This window comes from Phascolarctos cinereus, unplaced genomic scaffold (assembly GCF_003287225.1).
Source record: "Phascolarctos cinereus isolate Bilbo 61053 unplaced genomic scaffold, phaCin_HiC Scaffold_5;HRSCAF=322, whole genome shotgun sequence".
NCBI lineage: Eukaryota > Metazoa > Chordata > Mammalia > Diprotodontia > Phascolarctidae > Phascolarctos > Phascolarctos cinereus.
In genome coordinates, this window is record NW_027555958.1 from 402573853 (window position 1) to 402597533 (window position 23681).

Sequence of the window (23681 nt, forward strand, 5' to 3'; positions counted from 1 at the left end):
AGTTCCCTATATAGATGAAATTTCATATGTAAGCGAAAATCAACATATCTCTATGGTACTTTCCAGTTTGCAATGTCTGTAATCCTAAATTACTTTTTAGGCCTTTTGAGTCCTCTGATAATCACAATCTGTAGGAAAAAACTGTGCTTGAACTGACTCACCACTTTTCTAGGTCCATAATTTGGAGGGGAAAAGCTGGAAGACCAAAATAGTTTGGGTCAGAAGTTATACTAACATTCTCAATAGTGCAAACATGTGAATTATAGAATCATAGACTCAGAATGTGAGAGCAAGGAGAAACCTCAGAATTAAACTAGATTACCTAGCCCTTTTGATTTACAGATGAGAAAATAAAAGAATAGTTCTTTTCTTAAGGCTTCTGGACAGTTCTGAGAAGTGCATTAGAACTAATTGTAGATGGAGAAAGAGATGCATGGGAAAATAATTCTAGAATGGGTTTTAAAAAATCTTACTGGGCCAGCTAGGTGGCTTAGTGGATAGAACACCGGCCATGGAGTCAGGAGGACCTGAGTTCAAATCCAGCTTCAGAAACATGATACTCACTAGCTGTGTGACCCTGGGCAAGTCACTTAACCCCAATTGCCTCAAAAAAAAAATCTTACTAACTTGCCACCTCCCAAAGCCCAGTTTCTGTTGCAGATCTGCAGTCACTGCTTTGTAAGCTGCACATTCAACAATAACAATAACAAACCTAGAGCATATTCTTTTGCTCTTTGACCAAACAGCTGAGTAGATTCTAGTATAGCTGCTCTGAAATCTTGACTTTAATTAGAAAACAGTTACAAAAGCTTTGAACCCTAAGGAACTGTTTCATTAAGCCTGGGTTAATTAGTCTGTGTAGTTCAAGTGGGGATCTTCAGGATCAGAGGACCTTTGCAGAGTGGACTGGACTGGGGTGTGGACTATCACGTACATAAAGTATCGAATAAAGTGGAGACATTCTAAAAGGAACATGGGCGTAGGTTATTAATAAAGCCACAAGAGTAGAGAAAAGAGGCCAGTGGGAAATATCCATAACTGCTTGACGTGAAAGAAAGGTCAAGATGACAATAACAAATGCTTGAGTCATGCAGATTTGTTAATAGAAATAGAGGGGTTTGTGATAGTAGATCAGGAGCAGGTAGGTTATTATTACCAGAAATTACAGAAAAGGATCCTTTAAGAATCCAACAAGAAAATGATGGTTACAGAAATTTAATATGTGGCCAGTACTTAAAGTCCTTGGCATGTCCTCTCCTTCCTCTCCCCCCACCTTAGAATGTGAGCTCCTTGAGGTCTGGGAGCCCCTCTGTGCTAAGCACTTGGCACATAGTAGGCACTCAATAGATGCTTGTTGATTGACTGCTTGACCGACTTGACCTCTTAGGGCTCCAGATAATTCTAAGTTGAGGAGTTGCCCATGATGATTAGTGGAAAGTTTCCGTCCTGGGATTTCCTTATCTTGATGATATCATAGAACTGAACTAAATTTGTACAACAGTTTATATTTTTGAAATGTGTTCAAAGACATTATCTCATTTCATTTTATTCACTCAACTCTTTGATGGGAGTCCCTCTTCCTCCCTCCTTTTCATTGCTCATTTATCAACTCCCCCTTTACAGATTCCACTGCCAATATAAAGACTACAGACATCACAAGCTTCAGGTGCCCCCCCAGACTGTTTTGGGGTGGTGGTGGGTGGGTAACTATGGATAATATGAATTCTGCTCTTGGCCAACAGATAATGAGAATAAATGTAACTTACAGTTAGTACTTCATAGTTCATAAAATACTTTAGCATTCATTATCTCAATTTAGTTTTACAACAAACATATGAGGTAGGTGGTGTGTTTTATCTCCATCTTTCTCATAAAGAAAATGGAGCTTAGGTTGAGGCATAAGACCAATGTCACATACTAAAAGAAGAGCCCCAACTATGTCCTCCATCTTTTGACTCTTAGCCCATTCCCATATACCATACTGCCTCCTATGAAAGTTGGAAGAGAAGAGCATATCTAAAGCTTTTAGCAAAAGTGAAGGAATTATAGCTATGGGGGAACTTTCAAAAATTTAGTCTGATGCCGAAAGAAGTCATTGGCAGAAAAAATTCTGGGACTATCTTTCTGAGAGAGAACTTCTTGATCAGTTTTTGGTGGGCCCTTACAGCAATGATCTTATTTTCTAAATCCCAAATCAGGACACATGGAACATGCTTCAAAAAGCTTCAGATTACAGGCAAAATGATGAAGTACAGCTGTCCCTAGAAATGCTGGACTTCACCTCGTACGACAAACAACTTTGCTTTCCTGTCATGATTTCCTAGGCAGGCCGTTCAATGCAGTGACAGTGAAGTAGGGGTAACAGTGGTATAGAGTTAGCTTGATACTTCTATAAAAGAATTCTGTCTTGGTTGGTGAAGTTGTATGAAACAAACTATATATAGCCTCAGTTGTACTTACTGCTCCCCTTCATTGTATAGTCTCCCCAACTCTCTATAGATGTCCCTGGCTTTGCCTTCTTGGTCTGAAGTCCTTCCCAGCCTCTTACTTAGCCATTGGGTTTGGTTATCTTATGGAACTGGTTTAACCTCATATGATTCTTTGGTGAACTTTCTTCCATCTTGACTTGACTTTCCTCAGGAGTGTCGTGGCCCCCCCCCCATTCCTGTTAATTGCCTCCAATCACCAGCATTAGTTGGCTCTGTTCTCTGTTAGTAGATAAAACTTAGTCAGGACTATTCAATCAGAAACCAAAATTGCCAGCACCATTTTTATGACTGCAAATATGCTACGATGACATGTATATTTTTATTGTAATTCTTAGGGATTTACCGTAATGCTTACTTATTCATTACATTATTCATTCGATTATTATTTGCCAAAATATTTGGAATTTCCAGAGCATTTTGATAGCTTATGGAGGAAAAAGGACAGAATATTTTAATATTTAAAACTGGGAAAATCTGGGAGGTATGTTCACTGTACCACATTGAGGAGGATATAATGTAACACTTAGATTTGTGGCTTAGTGGTTTGGGAGGGGGAAGGGAAAGGAATAAGTATTTATATAATTCCTACTGTGTGCCAAGCAGTGTGCTAAGCACTTTACAAATATTGTCTCATTTGATCCTCACAATGACCCTGGGAGGTTGGTACTGTTGTTATCTCCGTTTTATAGTTGAGGTTAAGTGACGTGCCCAGGGACAAGATTGGATCTGAGATTGGATTTGAACTCAGGTCTTCCTCTGACTCCAAGCCCAGTTTCAGTGGCCCCTAGCTACTTGGCTTGATTCTGCTTCCCTGTCTCCATTCTGTTTCCCCCAGAAAATTCTAACATGGAGCAATGATGTTCAGTGGTGTTTGGGTCAAGTGTGGTGGGTGAAGAAATCAATTCCCTTCCTTTCCAGTTTATATTCTTGACCTATTTGTTATAGCCCCCAACTTGCATGGAGTTTCCAGACCAAGAACTTCTCAGCAAACATTTTGAAATCTGAAAGCTGGAGAGTTAGATAGACACAAAGAGACACAAAGACATACTTCTGTAAGAAATGCACAGGGAATCACTTATTCAACATGCACACTCACAGAGCATTGTAGACCCCATCATGGTTAGGCTCTAAGGATGTTATAGACACAATCTCCAATCTCAGGGGGCTTGAACCTTTCAAGGCATCTACTATTGAAGTTGCTGGGACTGAGATGAATTGGATTCTTAGTTTGCTTGTGGGTAAGAGCAAGGAAGATAATTAACATGTCTTAGCTCCCTATTTTCCATGGGATGTAGCTAAAGAACTAGAGCAGGAAGTTAATTAGCTCACCACCCTGGTTATTTGATATACATTTTTCTCAGAGACACGTGTACCTTCTGAAAAAGTTCAGTGATCCTTTAGTAAACAACTAGGGGAAGGGTAGAGAATAAAGATTGGGATTTTTATCTTTTAACGGAGCAAACCTGTGCTCTTTCCTTACTTAAGGACCTATATTTAAGAAAACAAAGAGAACATTTTATGATGAATTTGTTTTGGAGCTAATTTTCCATGTTATGGATGGAATAGTGAAATAGAGTTTGAATTAGTTCTGATAGTAAAGAGGCAGTCAGGTCACCAAGAGTAAACTGAATTTTATTAGGCTTTGCTGCCAGTGGTGAATTACTATAATTTTCTGTCATGGTAAGTTTGGTTACTAATACTTTCAGTCTCTGAATGTGGTTAGTCTACCCCTCCCTGGACCATTATTACTACTTCTCTAGCCCTCTTTTGGTCATTCTCTCTTTCATTCTTCTTCCACATTTCCCCTCAACTATTTCTTCAGTTAAATCTGAAAAAGATATGTTTTTTTTTAAACACCACCTCAATAAGAATATTATTGCATGCTTCATTACGGCCACAAATGACCCGGACAGAATTTCAGTCACCTCCCTTAATTTTTGAGGTTGAGTGGAGGGGATAAATAAAGTTATGCTCCCTTCATGGGCTGGAGGAATTTAAAACTACATTCTCCAAATCCAATGACTGGCCACATTTACTCCATCCAACTACAGTACCAGTGTTTTCTTCCATCTCTCTCGTTTTTGGTTGGGAATGAGGACAGCTGTTAAAAATAAGAGATCATGAGTCAACCCCCCAATCCCAATGTAGTCATTAGAGTTTCCATTCCAGCTGGTGGAACCCCTCCCAACATGCTGTGCTCCCCAGTGCATCCCCCTTGAGGAAGTATTGTCATTTTTATACACAGAGACCTCTGATTCAGTTGTTATACTGAGAAAATAATAAGGGATGGAAAGCAGTAATTTTGAAGACTAGATTTTTGTGGCTTCAAATGTACTTTTGATCAAATCCCTCTGTTGATATTGAGCATCAGTCATGAACTTCCTTTTTTTTTTTTTAAGAAAGAGAGGAAGGATGGAGGGAAGAAAAGAAGGAGGGGAAAAAAGAAAGTCAAGAAGGATGGAAGGAAGAAAAAGAAATTTGTTACTTGTCTACCCCAGGGGAATATGGACAAAAGTGTCTCTTTTAGCTGTATAGCTCTTTTAACTTTAAGATTTTTTCCAGGATTTTATGATTTTGGGTGGGTTTTATTTTTGGTTGTGGGTGTTTTTGGACAGTCTCTGTGATTTCATCCAAGATGGAAGCTCGGGTGGGGAACGAGCTCTTTCTCTCTCTCTCTCTCTCTTTCTCTCTCTCTCTCTCTCTGCCAGTCAGCACTTGCTATGCAACATGTGATTGTGAAGAGTTGCACCTGAAGGGTGCAGTGGCTTGTTCAGTGTCACCTATCCAATATGTGGATTTTATGTTTCTAGGGTTCTCTTCTCCTTCCTTATTAAGGACAGCCCAGTAACACTTTAATGTAGTGATATAAGCCTCAGGAAGTTTCATCTACAATTCTGATTTTTACATCCCTCAATCCTAGAGAAGGGCGTATGGTGGTTAGAAAAGAAGCCTTGAAGCAGCCAGGGAGACCTGAGGTTAAATCCTACCTCTGATACATATGGCAATTAGTGTGACCCTGGGCAAGTCACTTCACCCTGTTTGCCTCAGTTTCCTCATCTGTAAAATAAGCTGGAGAAGGAAATGGCGAACCACTCCAGGATCTTTGCCAAGAATACTCTAAATGGGGTCATAAAGAGTCAGACACAACTGAAAATGACAACAGCAGTGGCAATCACTTTGTCCATCAGTCACAGTTAAGCATTTTTTCACAGTAAAGCAAATGCAAATTCTGTCTTTCAAACCAGAGAGGGCAATAGAGAGCAGCCAGGCACCTACGATCGGTTTCCCCTTTCTCAGGTTATAGTTGGTGCTAGTGAGCAATAAGCATTGTACACAGCAGCATGAGTCAGCTCTCTTCTAACCAGCATAGGAACTGAAGAACTCTCTTACCTTAGCCAGCCTTTCTCCAGCCAATCCTTAAAGCAATGACTCTTTTCCAATCAGTGGATTCCCAGCAGAGCATCTGCATGCAAAACCTTCCTATCAGCTCAGTTCCTGCAGATTCTATGTTCTGTCTCTTGTATGCAGCTTTTCTTGTAACCTTCTATCTTCTGTCCTCAGCTTCTGAAACTCTCGAGCTCAGCATACTCTTTTGCTTCTATCTCTTCTTACAGCTTCTTCTCCTGCAAATATTTCATATCTTCCAAAGCCTCAATCTGAGCTTCCTGATGGTCAGTGACTCAAACTTAGGATGCAAACTTCAAGAAATCTAATTTTCTTTCAGGTATGAACCCAGTAGTTTTTAAAATAATCTCTCTTTACTCCCCAGGCAGTTATTTGGTTTAATTTACAATTTTGTCTGTTATAAACTATAAATCTCTTAAAAAAAAAACCTTGTCTGCTATAAACTACAAATCTCTAAAAACAATCACACATACATAGGTTAATGGGCCACAATTTCCTGTAGCTATCATTACCCCACTGATTGCTGTGCCTTCAGACAAACCCTCTTAGTACATTCATCTGAGGAACTGTTCTCTATATGGTCCTCAGAACAAGCTGTTTTTCTCAAAAGCATTTTGTCTGAGAGGCTGTGTTTCTTCACAAGTTAATTTAATCTGTTTTCCTTACACAAATGTTCTTTTCCTGCCCGTTTCAACAACAAAACTGCATCCAGAAAGGGCAGTACCTTACATTTGCAAAGTAAATATCAGGTAACTGATATTGGATACTGAAAATTGAGGGCAATGAAAGAGGGAGATCACTTATAAAGGAAATGGTACTTAGGCTGAGCTTTGGAGTAAGCTAGGGATTCTAAGAGGTAGAGGTGGGTACAGACTGCATTCCATAGCCTGTGCAAAGGCAAAGAGATGGTAGATGCAGTGTTGTATTTGAAGAACACTAAGAAGGCCAGTCTGGGCTTGACCATAGAACGCATAATGGGGAGTAAGTAAAATGTAATAAACCTGAAAAGGCAGGTTGGAGACAGATTGCTAAGGGCTTTAAGTGCCAAAAGAGGAGTTTGCAAGGATGGTAGAAAGCCCCTGGAGTCTGTTGAGCAAGAGTATGACACAGTCAGACCTTGTTTAAGGAATATCACTTTGGTGGCCTTGTGGAGGTTGGATTGAAAATGGAGGGAGGGAGAACCATTCGGATGCTATTGCAATAGTTCTGCCTAGAATAGTGATAGAGATCTGAAGTCTGGTGGAGGCCATAAGGATAAGAAGAGGGGAGGGAAGGGGAAGAGAATGAGCATTTTGTTTAAAAGCATCTCCTGTGTGCCAGGCATATATCTAGTACTGAGAACTACCAATATCTCATTTGAACTTCACAACAACCTTGCAGGGTAGGTACCATTATTATCCTTATTTTACAGTTGAGGAAACTGAGGCAGATAGAGGTTAAATGACTTGCCCAGGTTCACTCGGCGAGTAAGCGTCTGAACCTGGACTTCAGGTCTTCCTGACTCTAGACCCACGTCTCTATTCACTGCATTAACCAGCAGCCAGAGATGAAAGTTGTTGTGGAGGTAGAATCAACAGGACTTAGCAAGTTATTGGAAATGGGGAGGAGAATAAAGGGTGTTGAGGGAGTGAGGATGACTGAGATCGTGAATCTGGGTAACTGGGAGGATGATGGTGTCCTCAACAGACATTGTGAAGTTTAGGAAAAGGGAGTGTTTTCGGGAAAAGATCAGTTTTGCTTTGCACATGTTGAGTTTGAGATTCCTCTGGGACATCCAGATGGAAATGTCCAATGGGGAATTAGTAAGGTAGGCCTGAAGTTCAGTAGAGAACTACGTATGTAGATCTTGAAGTCATCTAGATAACCAGTTAAGATCGCTGTACAAGGGAATAAAAGTTGTGATGGAGCAGGATACTTCAATGGATCTATAATCTCATGTCTGTGGAATTCTCTTACCCAATTCAGATTGCAGCTCATCCATGCCTTCCCCTTTATCATTCTTATGCATCTTACATAAATCCTCCATTTACCCAAAACACTTAGTTTTTAAAATATGTTAAAGTTACCTGGGTTGTACTTGCTATGTGGTCAACTAACCTCCCTTTTTAGTTATCCATGCCCTAGATGATGTCTCTTCTCTTATTAACACTATCATCTATTCATCGTGACTCTTTCCATGGTCCACAGTTGGGATTTTTCTGAGATCATGGTGTCCCATGATTTGCAGCCATATAACATCACTGGCAGAATATTGGTGTTAAAAAGATGGGTTTTTTACTGCAGGGAGCAGCTGGAGATGATTAAAAGTGCAGTATACTTTTCCAAATGCAATCTAGCCCAATTTCCATCCTCTATTCAATTCCAGGCCCACATTCATGTCCATCTGCAATGTCTGTAAAAAGAGAGAAAAGGAAGGGATAATTTTGGAGCATGAGACATTTCTCATCTTGCAGTGAGCAACATAAGAAATCTGAAGCAGGGGAAAATGGCAAGAGAAAGGAGACTCCTTCTTCATGCCCCAAATTAACTGCCTATTTACCAGTTTCACCTGAGTTTGGCCCTGCTACCAATTCTGAACCTTTTTGTCTTCCATCAGAGGTGTAGTGGCTGGAGGGCCACTCTCTGAACCAGGAAGACCTAGGTTCAAGTCAGAGCCAAGTTCAGCTAGCTTACCAGAGTTGACGTATTTTTCAGCAGGAGCAATCACACCTCGGAAATCAGCAAACACTGTAAATGAGGGCTTGATTTATTGTTTAGTTGATTGTCTAGACTTAAGAAGGTGGCAGAAAGCATATTAATAATTCATATTAAATTTAAAAATATGTCCTGTATACATTTCTTCTGGAGGGGAAAGCCAGTTGTTAAACATCTACCAGTTCAAGTCCCACCTTTCACATATACTAGCCATGTGATCCTGGGCAATAAACACTCCTTCAGAGAAAGTGCTGACCAACATGGATAGAGTTCCCTATACTGGAGAAATCACAAGTCTAGTTTCTTTCCTTATAGTTAATTAGCCTTTTGGTAACACCACTGTATTGAAAAGAATACTGGCGGGAGTCAAGACGTTTCTCTTCTGACCTCTCTGTCCCTTATGACCTTGGGCCCGTCACTTCACTTTGATAAGCTTCAGGCTCTTCCTGTCTTTTCAGCTCTGAATTCTACAATTAATGGGATGTGAAGCTATAACAGAGGCTCCCAAACTTGGCCTGCCACCCCCTTTAAAAAAAATTTACTTAGTGGCCCCCTGGAAATCTACTTTCTTTAACCCTTTAACAGTTTTTTTAAAACTTTGTGTCATTTAAAAAAATATAAAATTTTTAAAAAATGATGCATCTTAAATTTAATAATTTATTATAAATTTGTGAGGGGTTTTCCTGCATTGAAATTTTGATGATGCAATATTGATGATGATTGCAATATGCAGTATATAGTATTGTATTGTAAACAAGTCATTACATGCATACATTCCTGCCCATGCACTCTAGATTGCCCAACAATGCTTGAGATGCTTGCCTGCCAACACTTGCTTGTTAAGACCTGTTGGAGGACTTTACCACAGATTGGTTATAACTTGCATTTTGTGTGTTTATTTGGAAAATAATATAATCACTATGACTTTAACTCTGTTCACAACAGATGCAGCATGTATGAATGCGTTTTCAAAATTTTATCTTCTCTTCTTTCCTTATGCTTCCACTGCCCCCTTATTTTTATTCAGTGCCCCCCACTTGCACCCTAGGCTACTACCACCCTCTTGGATTGTTCCAGCACCTCACAGGAGGCAGTATTGCCCATTTTGGGAACCTATGCATGGACCCACAGATTTATAGGCCCTAAGATTATATATCATAGGATCATAAATCTCAAGCTAAAACAGTCCTCAAAGGCCATTTACTGTAATCCAACACTCTCGTTTTATAGACAAGACAAATGAGGTCAAAAGAAATTAAATGACTTGCCCAAAGTCATATAGAAAATAGCAGAGGTAGGTTTTGAACCCAGGGATTCTGAAATCAGAGCAGATGTATGATCTTGTCTTGGTCCCTACAGTCCTGCTCCTTTGTAGTGGCATTGGACCATGGGTTTGTGGGATCATAGATCTAGAGCCAGAAGAGTCCTCAAAGATCATCTCATCTGTCCCCTTATTTTACAGATAAGAAAATAAGGCCCAGAAAGGTCAAGGGATTTGCCCTAGGTCACACAGCAAGTACTAAATAAATTCTAGGGGTTCCTTCTAGGAGACAATATGAACTAACAGCATATATAAACTGCTTTGCTTGATAAAACCCTTCACAAACTGGCCGCACCCTACCTTCCCAGCCATATAGACACATTACTCCCCTTCACACACTATATATTTCAGTCAACCCATTCTTCTTACATGGCACTCCCTTTCCCATCCCTGCACTTTTCTTTGAGTCTGGAATACACTCCCTTCTTCCTTCTGTCTCTGAAAATCCCTAGTTTCCTTCAATATTCAACTCAAGCCCCACTCTCTACATGAAGGCTTTCCTATCCCCCCCCAACTCCTACTGCACTCACCTCTAAATCAGTTGTTCCTACTTCAACTATCCTTGTCTATGTAGATGTCTCCCCCTTTAGAACATAAGCTCCTTGAGAGCAGGGCCTGTTTGACTTTCGTCCTTCCCCCAGCACAATGCCTGGCACATCAGACACTTAAGAAGTGCTTGTTAATTGAGTAATTGAAATGGCAGGACAAAACCTTTGCAGGCCATTGACTACAAAGCTTCTTGGGCCATTTCACCTAAGTTAAAGCATATTAAAGAATCTAGGGAAAATGTCAAATACTTTTTCTTGCTAATTACTCTGATCTTATTTCTTTATAGATTATTTGAAGCAGAAAACATTTGAAGCCCAAGCCTTTTTAGAAGCGGTACAATTCTTCCGGCAGGAGAAAGGCCACTATGGATCATGGGAAATGATCACTGGGAATGAAGTCCAGGTAATGTTAGGCTGAGCCTTCCTGGAATTGTCTTATTTCTGATGGTGATGGTAATTTTAGATAATGGTCTCAGTTGCAATGTAAGGGAAGTAATTCTGGAGGGAATTGTGCTCCTCATCTAAAGTGGTTCAATACCAACAAGAATGATTAAGTACAACTGTGTACACGTACGCATACGTACATATTCTGAGTGCCAGAGAATATCAGCCAGTGAACTTCATCATAGGCGTAGAAGAGTCTTGTTTACATCTTTTTCGACATAAAGGGTAATCCAGTAATCCAGGAAAGTGAATGAGAGATTTAGAAGATGGCAATTGCATTTACAAAATAGGACAATTTTTTTTAAATAAGGCCTCAACAAAGTTTTCACATTTCACCCTATTTGATGATTTACTCTGATTAGTCATTGTAATTTCACTTTTGCTCATTTAGCCCACGCTGATTAATACCCAGTGTAAGCTGACCGCAGTATTGGGTATTATTCCAGACATCATATTGCATAGGTCCCCCCAAAACTGTTCAGCATGATGACTCTAGCTCTCACAATGTGGTCAGTTGTGTGTGTAATTAAACAAAGAGGAAATGTTAGACAGGATTTTAAAAATATGTATTTAGATATAGGCCTCCAGATTTTAAATATGTAATTCATTTTTTCCCCATGTCCCTGAAGAGTCTTGGGGTCTGTGAGACCTGTTGTTGGGAGCCAATACTAGGAAGATGCCAGATGGCTCTTGGCCTTTCTATGGTCATTAAACTTCTAAAGCTCAAAACATTTTCTCAAGGAGACAAGACTGTTCTTTATTGTTTTACCATATGACTCAGAATCTTCCTTTCCATGGAGTCCAAGCCTACTTATTTCTCAACCTGAGACAGAGAGCTGAACTTGGACAAATTATTATTTTCTGGATTTGAGGTGTCCCCAGTGCATTCATTAAAAATTCCAAGGAGTGAAAGAAATCAAGTATTTATGAGAGACAAAAAAAAAAAGCTTATCACATCATATGATCATTAGATTTAGAGCTAGAAGGGAAATTAGAGGTCATTTGGTCCAACATTTTCATTTTATAGCTGAGGAAACTGAGACCCAGAGAGGTGCCCTGATATCCCAAGGTCATGAAGTTTTGTAGTAATATAGCTTGGATTCTAACTCAGGTCTTCTAACATCAAACCCAGGGTTCTTTCCACTCTTATTTGAATCACTGACTATGTGCGTAGGTCTGTGTCGACAACAGAAATTTATTAAGTACCTGATTTGTGTAAAGCACGAAGGTTTCAAAGACGAAAACAAAAACATTTCCCACCTTCGAAGAGCTAATATTCTGCTGGCGGAATCTGCCACATATAGATTTAAAGAAGAATTATATACAAAGTAACACAAGGTAATTTTGAGACAAAGAGAGCCCTGACAGCTTACTGTGGGCAAGTCACTTAATCTCTATGAACCTCAGTTTCCAGATCTTTAAATGAGGGCATGATCAGTTAATACTTAAAGAAATTAATTCAGGCCATTCACTGGAAGATTAAATACCGAAGCTGAAGCCACCTAATGAGAAGATGGGACTCGTTGGAAAAGACCCTGATGTTGGGAAAGATTGAAGGCCAAAGGAAGTGGGGATGGCAGAGGATGAGATGGATAGACAGCGTCTTGGCAAAAAAGAATGTGAACTTGGACAGATTTTGAGAAATAGTGGAGGATAGAAGGGCCTGGTGTGCTATGGTCCATGGGGTCCCAAAAAGTTGGACGTGACTGGATGGCTGAATAATGACAAAATGAGGGCATGAGGCATGATGGTGTCTTCCAGCTCTAAATCTGTGATCACACTGATAAGCTAAATTGGAAAAGGCCTCCTATTGGAGAAGGTACCTGAGCTATGCTTTGATGGAAGCTAGAGAGGTGGACGTGAAGAGAGAGGGCAGTTAGACTTGGAGGGAGGGGAGTAAAAAGGCACAGAGGTGGGAGATATGTCGTCTGTGGGTAGGGGTTGGCTAGCTGACCTGTTTGACTGGAATGGAGAGGTGAAGAGGAGTAATATGAAATAAGACTAGAAAGGTAAGTGGGATCCAAATTGTATAAGTGCTTCAATGCAGGCTGAAGATTTTATATTTTATCCTTGAAGTAGTAGGGAGCTTTGAATGATTTTTTTTAAGGCAATTGGGGTTAAGTGACTTACCGAGGGTCACACAGCTAGTAAGTGTCAAGTGTTTGGTCTGAGGTTGGATTTGAACACAGGTCCTCCTAGACTTCAGGGCCGGTGCTCTATCCACTGTGCCACCTAGCTGCCCCCCTGCTGAGTGTTTTTAAGTAGGAAGTGGTTTTAACATAGTTGCATCTATGTTTTAACAGTATGCATGTGGCAACTGTGTGAAGAGAGTGGAGACCAAACTCTATTGCATTAGTTTAAACAAGAGAGATAAGAGACTGAATTTAGGGTATGAATTAGGGGGAAGGGAAGGGAATAGGCATTTATATAGCCCCTACTGTATACTAGGTGCTATACTAAGTGCTTTACAAATGTTATCTCGTTTAATCTTCATGACAACCTTGTGAGGTAGGTGTTGTTATTATCTTCATTTTGCAGTTGAGGAAACTGAAGCATATGGTGATTTGCCCAGGGTCACATAGCTAGTAAGTATATGAGGCTGGGTTTGAACTCAGGTCTTCCTGACTCCAGGTCCAGTGTTTTATCTACCACACCACCTAGCTAGAATGTGTAGAAAACAGCTTCCAGTTCCACAGCACTTTACAATTTACAAAGTGTTTTACATATGTCCTCTCATTTGATTCTCACAACAACCCTGGCAGGGTTATCCTCATTTTACAGATGAGGAAACTGAGGCTGAGAAAGGTTAAGTCGCTTGCCCAGGGTGACGCAATGAGGAGGAGTCAGACACAGGATTTGAACTCCAGGCTTTCAGACTCCCAGCTCTTGTTCTTTAGCTATGATACCATGTGGCTGCTTCCATGTGTGAGAGAGAAGGGGATAGACAGAAGAGAGGTTGGAGAAGTAGAAGCAATAAAAATGACAACTGTTTGGAAGTGGGGATGGAGGAAGGGAGGAGAGAGTTCATGGTGACTCCAAGTTACTAACCTACGTGAATGAAAAGAGGGCATTGTCCTTGACAGGGTTCTGGAGTGCAACACAAGAGTAAAAGATCCTGTCCCTAAGGAGGTGAGAGACAAGGGAAGCATACACAGGAAACAACAAGTGCTGAGACATCAGCATTGGATACTGCTGTGACAAAGTGTTCTATGAAATGATGCAGGCAGTTACAATAGGGTTGTCAATTTGTAATAAAGACATTACCATGAATCAAACTGAATTAAGTAGAGGAGAAATCAATGTATGTTGAAGTCACAAAGTAACCTAGACTCCAGGGAGGCCTGGGAGCAGTTCCCAGAGTATTTACTCTCTATTTACGAGGCCCAGCATCCCATTGGAATGAATTGATCATTATCATTATTTTCTGTTAAATTCTAGGCAAGTATGAGTGTTGTTGCCTTAGCTTGTCTTTCCTTTGGCGTTCTTCCATTGTACCAGAGGATATCCTAATCACTGAGTCTTTACTCCCTCATAACTTAAATATTTTTAGTGGAATTATAGACTTAAAGAATTTTAGAAGTGAAAAGAACCTTTCAGCTCATCCTTATCTTACCAGTGAGGAAACCAGGGTCACACAGCTAGTTATGGCAATAGCAGTGGATGTGCCAGAGTCAGGACTAGAGCCACGGTCAGTCTCTGGATTTCCAGTTCAGTTTCATCATGCCACACTGCTTCCTGTAGAAATGGTGGGATGGTTCTACCCAAGGAAATCAAAGACATTGGAGACTGACCCTTAGATAACAAAAGTATTTTTAGGGGTACTTTGTATAGTAAAAGAGAACTGGAAAGAAAGTGGGTACCCATTAACTAGGGAATGGTTCAAATAATTGAAGTTTATGAATATAATGAAGAATTATTATGTTGTAAGAAATGATGAACATGATGAATTCATTAAAAAAAAAGCTTGAGAAAACTTATATGAAATGAAGCAATTTGAAACAGGCAGAACTAGGAGAATAATTTACAGAATGACCACAAAAATGCAAAAGAAATCTGAAAGATTTAGGAACTCAAGTTAAAGCAGTGGCCAATTGTGACTTCAAAGGATTAATAACAAAGTATGCTTCTAGCCTTTCAGTAGGTGGTGGGCTAAGGGTGTGTAGTGAGACATACATTGTCTGACATGAGTAATGTGTTGATTTGTTTTATGTAGCTGAAATTTTCTACTACAAAGAAGGGTTGAATTTGGGGGAAGGGAGGGAAGTTACTAGGAAGTAATAGTGTATGTATTTTTAAAGTATATTTTTAAATGTAACTTGTAAGAATCTGACTTACCAATAGAAGCCAAGACATTCTGACTTTGCCCTTGTTAAGCACCTACGATGTGCCAGGCATTGAGGCCTCAGTGGATAAAGCACTGGGCCTGGAGTCAGGAAGACCTGAGTTCAAATTCAGCCTCAGACACTTACTAGCTGTGTGACCCTGGGGAAATCACAAGCTCTGTTTGCCTTAATCCACTGCAGAAGGAAATAGCAAACCACTCCAGTATCTTTGCCATAAAACCCCATGGACAAATGTAGTCCGCAGAGTAAAGAAGAGTCAGATACAACTGAACGACTTAACAACAACTATTGATAATATAATTATAATATTGATAATATGATGATATAGTTGACAAGCCTTTGACAATAAAGCAAGATCCCTAGAGTGGCAAAGAATAGAAGAGATCCAGGTGCTAAAAAGAAGGATGCCACAGAACGAGAGATTAAAGAAAATAGAGGCAAGCTAAAGAGGATAGAATTTATCAACTGCCTTGGCACAGACAAAGGCTCCCTCTGATCTATAGAATTCTTTACTTAAAGCATTGTGCTTATTTTCATATTTTCTTCATGCCAGCTAAGATCTTATTCACAATGTACTAACCTAGGAGACCTGTAATCAGAAGACTTCCAGTCAATTTGCAAGATTATCTTTCACATAATGACTCACCCTTAAAAGCATGATGTACCCCCACAGTTTGTTCTGTGTAATGGCTGTGGTTATTTCGGTCCCATATCCAGGCTAAGCAAATAACTTGGAATAACTCGCCCATAAAGTTTGTTATGGTGGAAATATTAAGGTATTTCTGCTAACCCTGATGGATTGATTCATTATTTATATAAATATATATTTGTCTTCAAGTAACAGTACAGTTGGTCAGTAATAATATTGCCCTCTCTTCGAAGTAGCTGACCAGGGGACAAGAGAGGAGTCAAAATATTAGCATCATGGGAAATGCGGTGTATTGGACAGATAACTGGACTCAGGGCGAGCCTAAACCTAGTTTCAAATCTCCCCTTAGACAATAACTAGCTGTGTGAACTTGAAAAGAACATGTAATCTCTTTGAGCCTCAGCTTCCTTGACTCCAAAATGGAGATATTAATGCCTGCATTACCAACTCAGCAGAGTTAGTGTGAAGATTGAATGAAATGATATATACAAAGCACTTTGCAAACCTTAAAGTGTGATATACAGAAGAGACCACAGAGAAGGCCTAGTCCAACCCATTCATTTTACAGACAAGGTAATTGAGGCACAAGGACCCAGAGGCATTGGCAAGCAAGCATAGGTGAATGTCTGACACACTTTGGGAGCTGGGAGGGACCTCAGCCACCCTCTAGTCCCACCCATATACCAAAAGAATTCCCACTGTAGCACACTAAACAAGTGTCTGCCCAGTCTCCACTTGAAGGCTTCCAAAGAGGGGAAACTCACCACTTCTTAAGGCAGATGGTCTGGGCACCCTTTTGTCCCAAAGGAAAGAACAGCAGGGTACCAGGAATAACAGTGTTATTATACAAAGGGAAATCCTGACTTTTAAAAACTGGGCATATTTGAAATGGGTCAAGGTATATATTGTAATCCTCTACTTTTAATGTGACAAAAAACAATGTTCTTCTTTATAGTGTAGCTCAGGACAATGTAGAACATAGTAGGTAATTAATGCTTGGGACAGCCAGATGGCTCAGTGTGTAGAGCATGGGGCCTAGAATCAGCAAGGCTCATCTTCTGAGTTCATATCTGGCCTCAGACACTTACTAGCTGTGACCCTGGGCAAGTCACTTCATCCTGTTTGCCTCAGTTTCGTCATCTGTAAAATGAGCTGGAGAAGGAAATGGCAAACTACATCAATATCTTTGTCAAGAAAACCTCAAAAAGGGTTACAAAGAATCAGACGCAGCTGAAAAATGAAACAACAATTAATGCTTATTCACTTCCCCTTTCCCTCTAACTATAGGGATACCCTAAGTCCTTTTTCTCTTTTCACTTTATAGTCTTATACTTGGTAACCTCTTCAGCTTGCTTGAGGTTAATTCCTATCTCCATGCTGATAACTCCTAGAGCTTTTTTGTTTGTTTGTTTGTTTTGCTTTTTGGTGAGGCAATTGGGAATAAGTGACTTGCCCAGGGTCACACAGCTAGTAAGTGTGAAGTGTCTGAGGCCAGATTTGAACTTAGGTCCTCTTGACTCCAAGGCCAGAGCTCTATCTACTGCGCCATCTAGCTGCCCCTCCTAGAGCTTTATAGAGCCAAGCTTAGTCTCTTTCCTGGTCGTATATCTCCTTTACTGAACATTTCAACCTGAGTGTCCTGTATACATCTCAAACTCCATATCTTCCAGCTATGTCCTCTTTATGCCACCTGGCCATCTTCCTCGTCCCTCCTGCCTCTCCGCCTTTGGGTCACCTCGCTCACACAGGTGAATTTTCATCTTATCTTATGTGGAATGTAGCCCCAACACCACTTCAGAGACATCTCCACCATCTTTGCACCTGCCCCTTTCCTCTTTGGGAGCTCCTCTCGATGTGTTGTCTTTCCTCATTAGAATAGAAGCCCTTTGAGGTCAAGGACCGTCATTCTTTTTTCATGTAATTGTATCCCCAGCACTTCGCACCATAATTTGCATGTAGTAAATGTTTAATAAATGCTCATTGGTTGGTTCTAACCAGTCAACAAGCATTTATTAAGCACTTACGTGTCATGCACTATGCTAAATGCTAGGGAAACAAAGAAAAGGGGAAAAAAGAACCCAGGCCTGCTCTCAAGGAGCTCACAGTCTAGTAAGGGAGACAGCATGTAAAAAATGACGTATGGATCTACCCATATATACAACTGCCTGTATATATACACATGTAAAATCAAGTATATATCTGGTTTGTACATAGTACAAGCAGTATATGCACAGTATATATGTGTGTGTATGTTTACATACATATAGTATATATATTTGTATATGTACTGTGTATATGTGTATTTATATATGTATGTATATATGTGTTTATGTATTTCTATGTGTTTATGTGTGTGTTACACATACATATATACATATACATATATGTGCCTATACTGGAACAACTAGAAATAATCTCAGAAGAAAGACCTAGCATTAGGGGGATTGAAAAAGGCTTCTTGTAGAACAGTCATTGGAAATGCCTGGCCTCCATTCCCCAATTGATAAATTGTCAAAGGATATGAACAGACAGTTTTCAGAAGAAGAAATCAAATCTATCAATAGTCACATGAAAAAAATGCTCTAAATCACTATTGATTCGAGAAATGCAAATTAAAACAACTCTGAGGTACCACCTCACACCTATCAGATTGACTGATATGACAGAAAAAGAAAATGATGAATGCTGGAAGAGATGTGGAAAAATTGGGGCACTGATGTACTCACTATTTGTGGTGTTATGAACTTATCCAGCCATTATGGAGGACAATTTAGAACTATGCCTAAAGGGCTATAAAACTCTGCATACCCCAGAGTATACCACTACTAGGTCTATATCCCAAAGAGATCAAAGAAAAGGGGAAAAAGACCTATAGGTACACACACACACACACACACACACACACACTTTTGTGATGGCAAAGAATTGGACATTGAAGGGATGTCCATCAATTGGGGAATGGCCGAACAATCTGATTGTGATGGAGTACTATTGTGCTATAAGAAATGATGAACAGGATGGTTTCAGAAAAACCTGGGAAGACTTATGTGAACAGACGCAGAGTGAAATGAGCAGAACCAGGAGAACATGTACACAGTAACAACAATATTGTAAAGATGATCAGCTGTAAAAAAACTTAGCTACTTTGATCAATACAAGACAATTAATTATAAAGGACCCATGATAAAACTGCTATCTACCTCCAGAGAGAGAGAGAGAGAGAAGAGAGAGAGAGGAGAGAGAGAGAGAGATGCTAAACTGAGTGCAGATGGAAGCACTTTTTTCACTTTATGTTCTTGCTTTTTGTGGTTGCTTTGCTGTTTTGCAACGTGGCTAATAGGGAAATGTATTTTGCATGGCTTCACATATAGAATTGATATATTGCTTGACTTTGTAATAGGTTAGGAAGGTATGGGAGGGAAGGAGGGAAAGAATTTGGAACTCAGCATTTTAAAGAAAGAATGTTAAAGATAAAGTTGGAGATGTTAGTCTGGAACTTAGGAGAGGTTAGGGCTAAATAAATAGATCTGAGAATCATTAATGTAGAGATGATAGGAACTGATGAGATTACCAGGTGAAAGAGTAAAAAAAAAAAATTAGCCAAAATAATAAGATATATGTGTGTTGGTGGGGGGAAGGGTTTTCTTGTATGCTTCTACAATGCTATTGTTGTTGAGTCGTTTTTAAGTCATGTACAGCTCTTCATGACCTCATTTGAGGGTTTTCTTGGCAAAGATACTGGAGTGGTTTGCCATTTCCTTTTCCAGCTCATTTTACAGCTGAGGAAACTGAGGCAAACAGGGTTCAGTGACTTGCCCAGGTCATACAGCTAGTAAGTATCTGAGGCCAGATTTGAGCTCAGGAAGATGAGTCTTCCTGATTCTAAGCCCAGTGCTCTATCCACTTTGCTACTTAGCTGCCTTAAGTTTTGTGTGTGTGTGTGTGTGTATGTGTGTGTGTGTGTGTATATGTATATATATTCGTGTGTATATATATATACACACACATGCATATATATGTATGTGTATGTGTGTGTATGTATATATAATATATATATTTATATATATAATATATATATATTATATATATATATATATATTTTATATATATATATATATATTTATATATATAATATATATATATTTATAGCAGAAAAAACATTGGATTAGAAGCCAGAAGATCCATATTGTATATTTTATATACTTTATCCTTTCTGCCAGGTACATTTTCTCTAGGGGTAACAATTGACATTTTTAAAGCTCTTTAAAATTCACAAAGTGCTTGACACAGCTGGCAAAGATAGGAGAAGAGATCTGAACCCAGGTCTTCCTGACTTTGAGTACAAAGCCCTGTCCTCTATCCTCTGCTGCCTATGAGGTGAGAAAGCTCCGCTAAACTCAGCTTCCACAATTCTGATAGACAGCTTTAGAATGGATCTGAAACATGGGTGACAATTCTGGTTCAGGCTAAGTATGGACCTCAGAATGGCCATGACTCTAGACAAACACAGACACCCACAAACACCTCTACCATTACTACTACAAGGATAACACGATGAGACAAAAGCCAAAACCCAGCACTTTGGGTATAGCCATTCCCTAAGCCTCAATAGGCCTTTCCCTTGCATTCCCTGTGCCTGTGAAGAAGATGGAAGGAGAGTAAAGTGAAGGTAGTCCATCTGATATATTGGCCTCACACAAGGTACTCATCAATCAGAACCTTGGGACCCCAGGGTAGGAGTTCCAGAGATGAAAGGGTTAAGTCCTTCAGGCCTGGTCTCTGGTCCAGGCTACAAGGCAGCTGATGAGATGGCAGGGATGTAAAGTTCCTCCCTTCCTCCTAAGATTGTTCTTCTAAACTTTTTCATTGAGAACTTTGAGAGTACTTGGAATTGAAGGGTTCAACCTGAATTTAGTAGCAAGGTACCTTGATTTTCATGAAGTCTGAATGTTTCAATTTTCCTCTTGAACTCATCAAAATATATCTTTCCAGTCTCCTCTCATGTTATTTTCCTCTACCTAGTCTATACTTCAGTTAAACCAGACTTCTCTCTGTTGCTTGGCATGTGTTCTCTGCTTTCCCACTTCTTTGGTCAAATTGTTCCCTATGCTTGGTGTGTACTCCCTCTCAGCATTCACCTGTTGAGATCTTACCTATCCTTTAAAGCCCAGCTCAGAAGCCATCTTTCCCATAATTCCTTCTCCGATCTTCCTCCTTTGTGAGTGGCCTCCATCTTGCCCCTGGTGGAAAAAAAGGATCTGATGATCTAATGAACTTTTCCATTAGCATAGGGACACCAATTTTCTCGTTGATCTCAGAGCAAATTGTTCCAGCTTTCTAAAGTTAAATTTGATTGACTCTTTTATGGGGTGGGAGAAGGAGCGGAGAAGTAATTTTATCCAAATATTATTTTAAAATGAATAGAACAGATGTTGTTTGGAGTGACTTCTCCCTACTTTTTAAATCTTCACCCCTTACTCTCCCTGTGTTTTTTTTCTAAGCCAAGTCTTTGTCCAGAGCCCTGTCTGTACTAAAGGCTAAGTTATGGACCCAGCCTGAAAAGATCACGTTTACAAATAAGAATAAAACATCACTCCTGTTCTAATGATAATGAAGGGGTGAGGAGCACTGATGTTACAGTACATAAATTTCAGGTGAAGTGCCAAAGACACACATGCCAGTCTTGCAATAAGGTAAAGAAATGCTGAAAGTCTCCAAAGTTGTTTTATTTCCCCCTCATACAAAATATGCATCAGTTCTACTTTTTTGATAAGTGCATTTCTTTCCATTTTCTGGTCCTTTTTATGATCTTATTATTAGTAGGCTGAGGGAATGTATTTATTTGTTTGTTTTTAAATTTTATTTTATTTTCAGTTGCAAATTCTTTCCCTCCCTTCATCTCTTCCTCCACTCACTGAGAAAGCAAGAAATATGATATCCATTATACATATGAAGTCATGTAAAACATATTTCTGTATTAGCCAATGAGCATCTATTTGTGGGAGACTTATTCAGAGTCCTTGTGCCCATTTTCTGCTCCTTCTCTCTCCCTACCTTTGATCCATGAGAAAATAATTTCAAGGTAATAGTCCTTGTATCTCTCCTATGCTCTAGTCCAGACCTGCTATTGGATGTTTCCAAGTGGATATCCCCTAGAAATCTCAAACTCATGTTCGAACCAGACTTCATTATTTTCTTTTCCTTTTCTTTTCTCTTTTCTTTACATTATTACATATTTATGGAATAAAACAAGCATTTCCATAACACAGTACAATAAAAAAAGATGATTGTACGTGAATTTGCAAATTTACTGTGCATGACTTGCTATTCCTTTCAAATATACAACAAAATTATCATGTAAATTTCTTTTGTTTCTTTTTTTCCCCTATCTTCCCATTACCCCGTCCTAGAGATGGTTACCATTTGACATAAATAGGTATATATACATGTGAAATTACTTTATATGTGCCCTTGGCCCCAGCTACTCTCCCTAATGTCCCTATTTCTGTTGAGAGCACCAATATCCTTCCAGTCACTGAGGTTTAAAATGTCACAGTCATCCTTGACTCTTTATTCCTTCTCATTCCCCACCCCATATCCAGTGCCCACCTCCTTATGCTCTTTTGTGTCCCCCCCTTCTCTCCACTGACATGGCTGCTGTCCTGGGTTCAGTCCTCATCTTGCCTGGCCTATTGAAATAGCCTCTTAATTGGTCTCCATGCTTCCAGTTTCTTCCCTGCCCAATTCTTTCTTCGCTCAGCTTCCAAATTGATATTCCTAAAATACAGTTCAAACCATATCACTTCTCTGCTCAAAAAGCTCCAGCCTCTTCCTGTTGCCTTTGTGGGGAAAAATACCATCTCTGTTTGCAATTTAAAGCTCTTCACATTCTGGCTTTAAGTGCCTTTTACAAGCTTATTTTCCATGTGTCCCCTTCCTTCACTCTACTTCCAGCCTGTTTGCTATTTTACTCATGTATGGTTTTCCATGTCTGCCTATGTGCCTTTGCCCAAGGCTTAATTCCAGTACTAAAATGTACTCCCTCCCTCCTCATCCTCTCTTCTTAGAATTCCAATCTACCATCACAGCTTAGCTCACTTGCCACTTCCTTCTTGAGACTTTTTCCTAGGCCTTAGTTCTCAGCTGCTAATAACCTTCCTCCATCAAAATAACTGCATTTCCATTATATCTCTTTTGTATTTACTTATGCAAGTATATACTCTTTCTTACCAGGACACCCTAAGTCCCTTGAAGGATAGTTTTAGCTTTTGTCTCTGCATGCAGTGCCAGTAGGTCCTTAATAAATGCTTTTTAAATTAATTGAACAAATGAAAGGGAAAAGCTTATTACATTTCTTTTGATTGATTGACCTAGCCTTGTGTTTGATTTTAATGAGTCTCATTGCTTGATTTTCTCAGCCTCACTCTGAAGACAGAAACTAGGGTCACTTGACCTCTTAAGGTCCTTTTCAGGTCTGAGTTACATTTATTTTAGTCCCTGGGCATGTGCATTTATTATTATTGTGCATTAGGGGAAAAGTTACTTTTCCAGACTTGAGTCCAGGGTTTTTGCAACCTGTGGTTTGTAAATCCTTCAGGCCTCCCTCTAGAGCTACCCAATGGTGGTGGGCAAAATAAGCCCCTTCCTAGAGAAAAGTTACTTCCTTAAGGAGGGCAAGGACTGTTTAACTCTGTGTGTGTATGTGTGTGTGTGTGTGTGTGTGTGTGTTTATGCCATCCTGAAACTTAGCACTGTGCATTATGCCTAAAACATAGTAAACATTTCATA

General features: G+C 39.7%; 1 protein-coding gene across 1 annotated transcript in view; it reads left to right on the forward strand.

The window, feature by feature from the left end:
- NIBAN1 (niban apoptosis regulator 1) overlaps window positions 1-23681 on the forward strand; it is a 203620-nt gene that overhangs the window by 147032 nt on the left and 32907 nt on the right. Inside the window, exon 6 of the mRNA XM_020984400.2 lies at window positions 10745-10860. Within this exon, the coding sequence (XP_020840059.1) occupies window positions 10745-10860 (116 nt within the window). The remainder of the gene's footprint in view (window positions 1-10744; window positions 10861-23681) is intronic.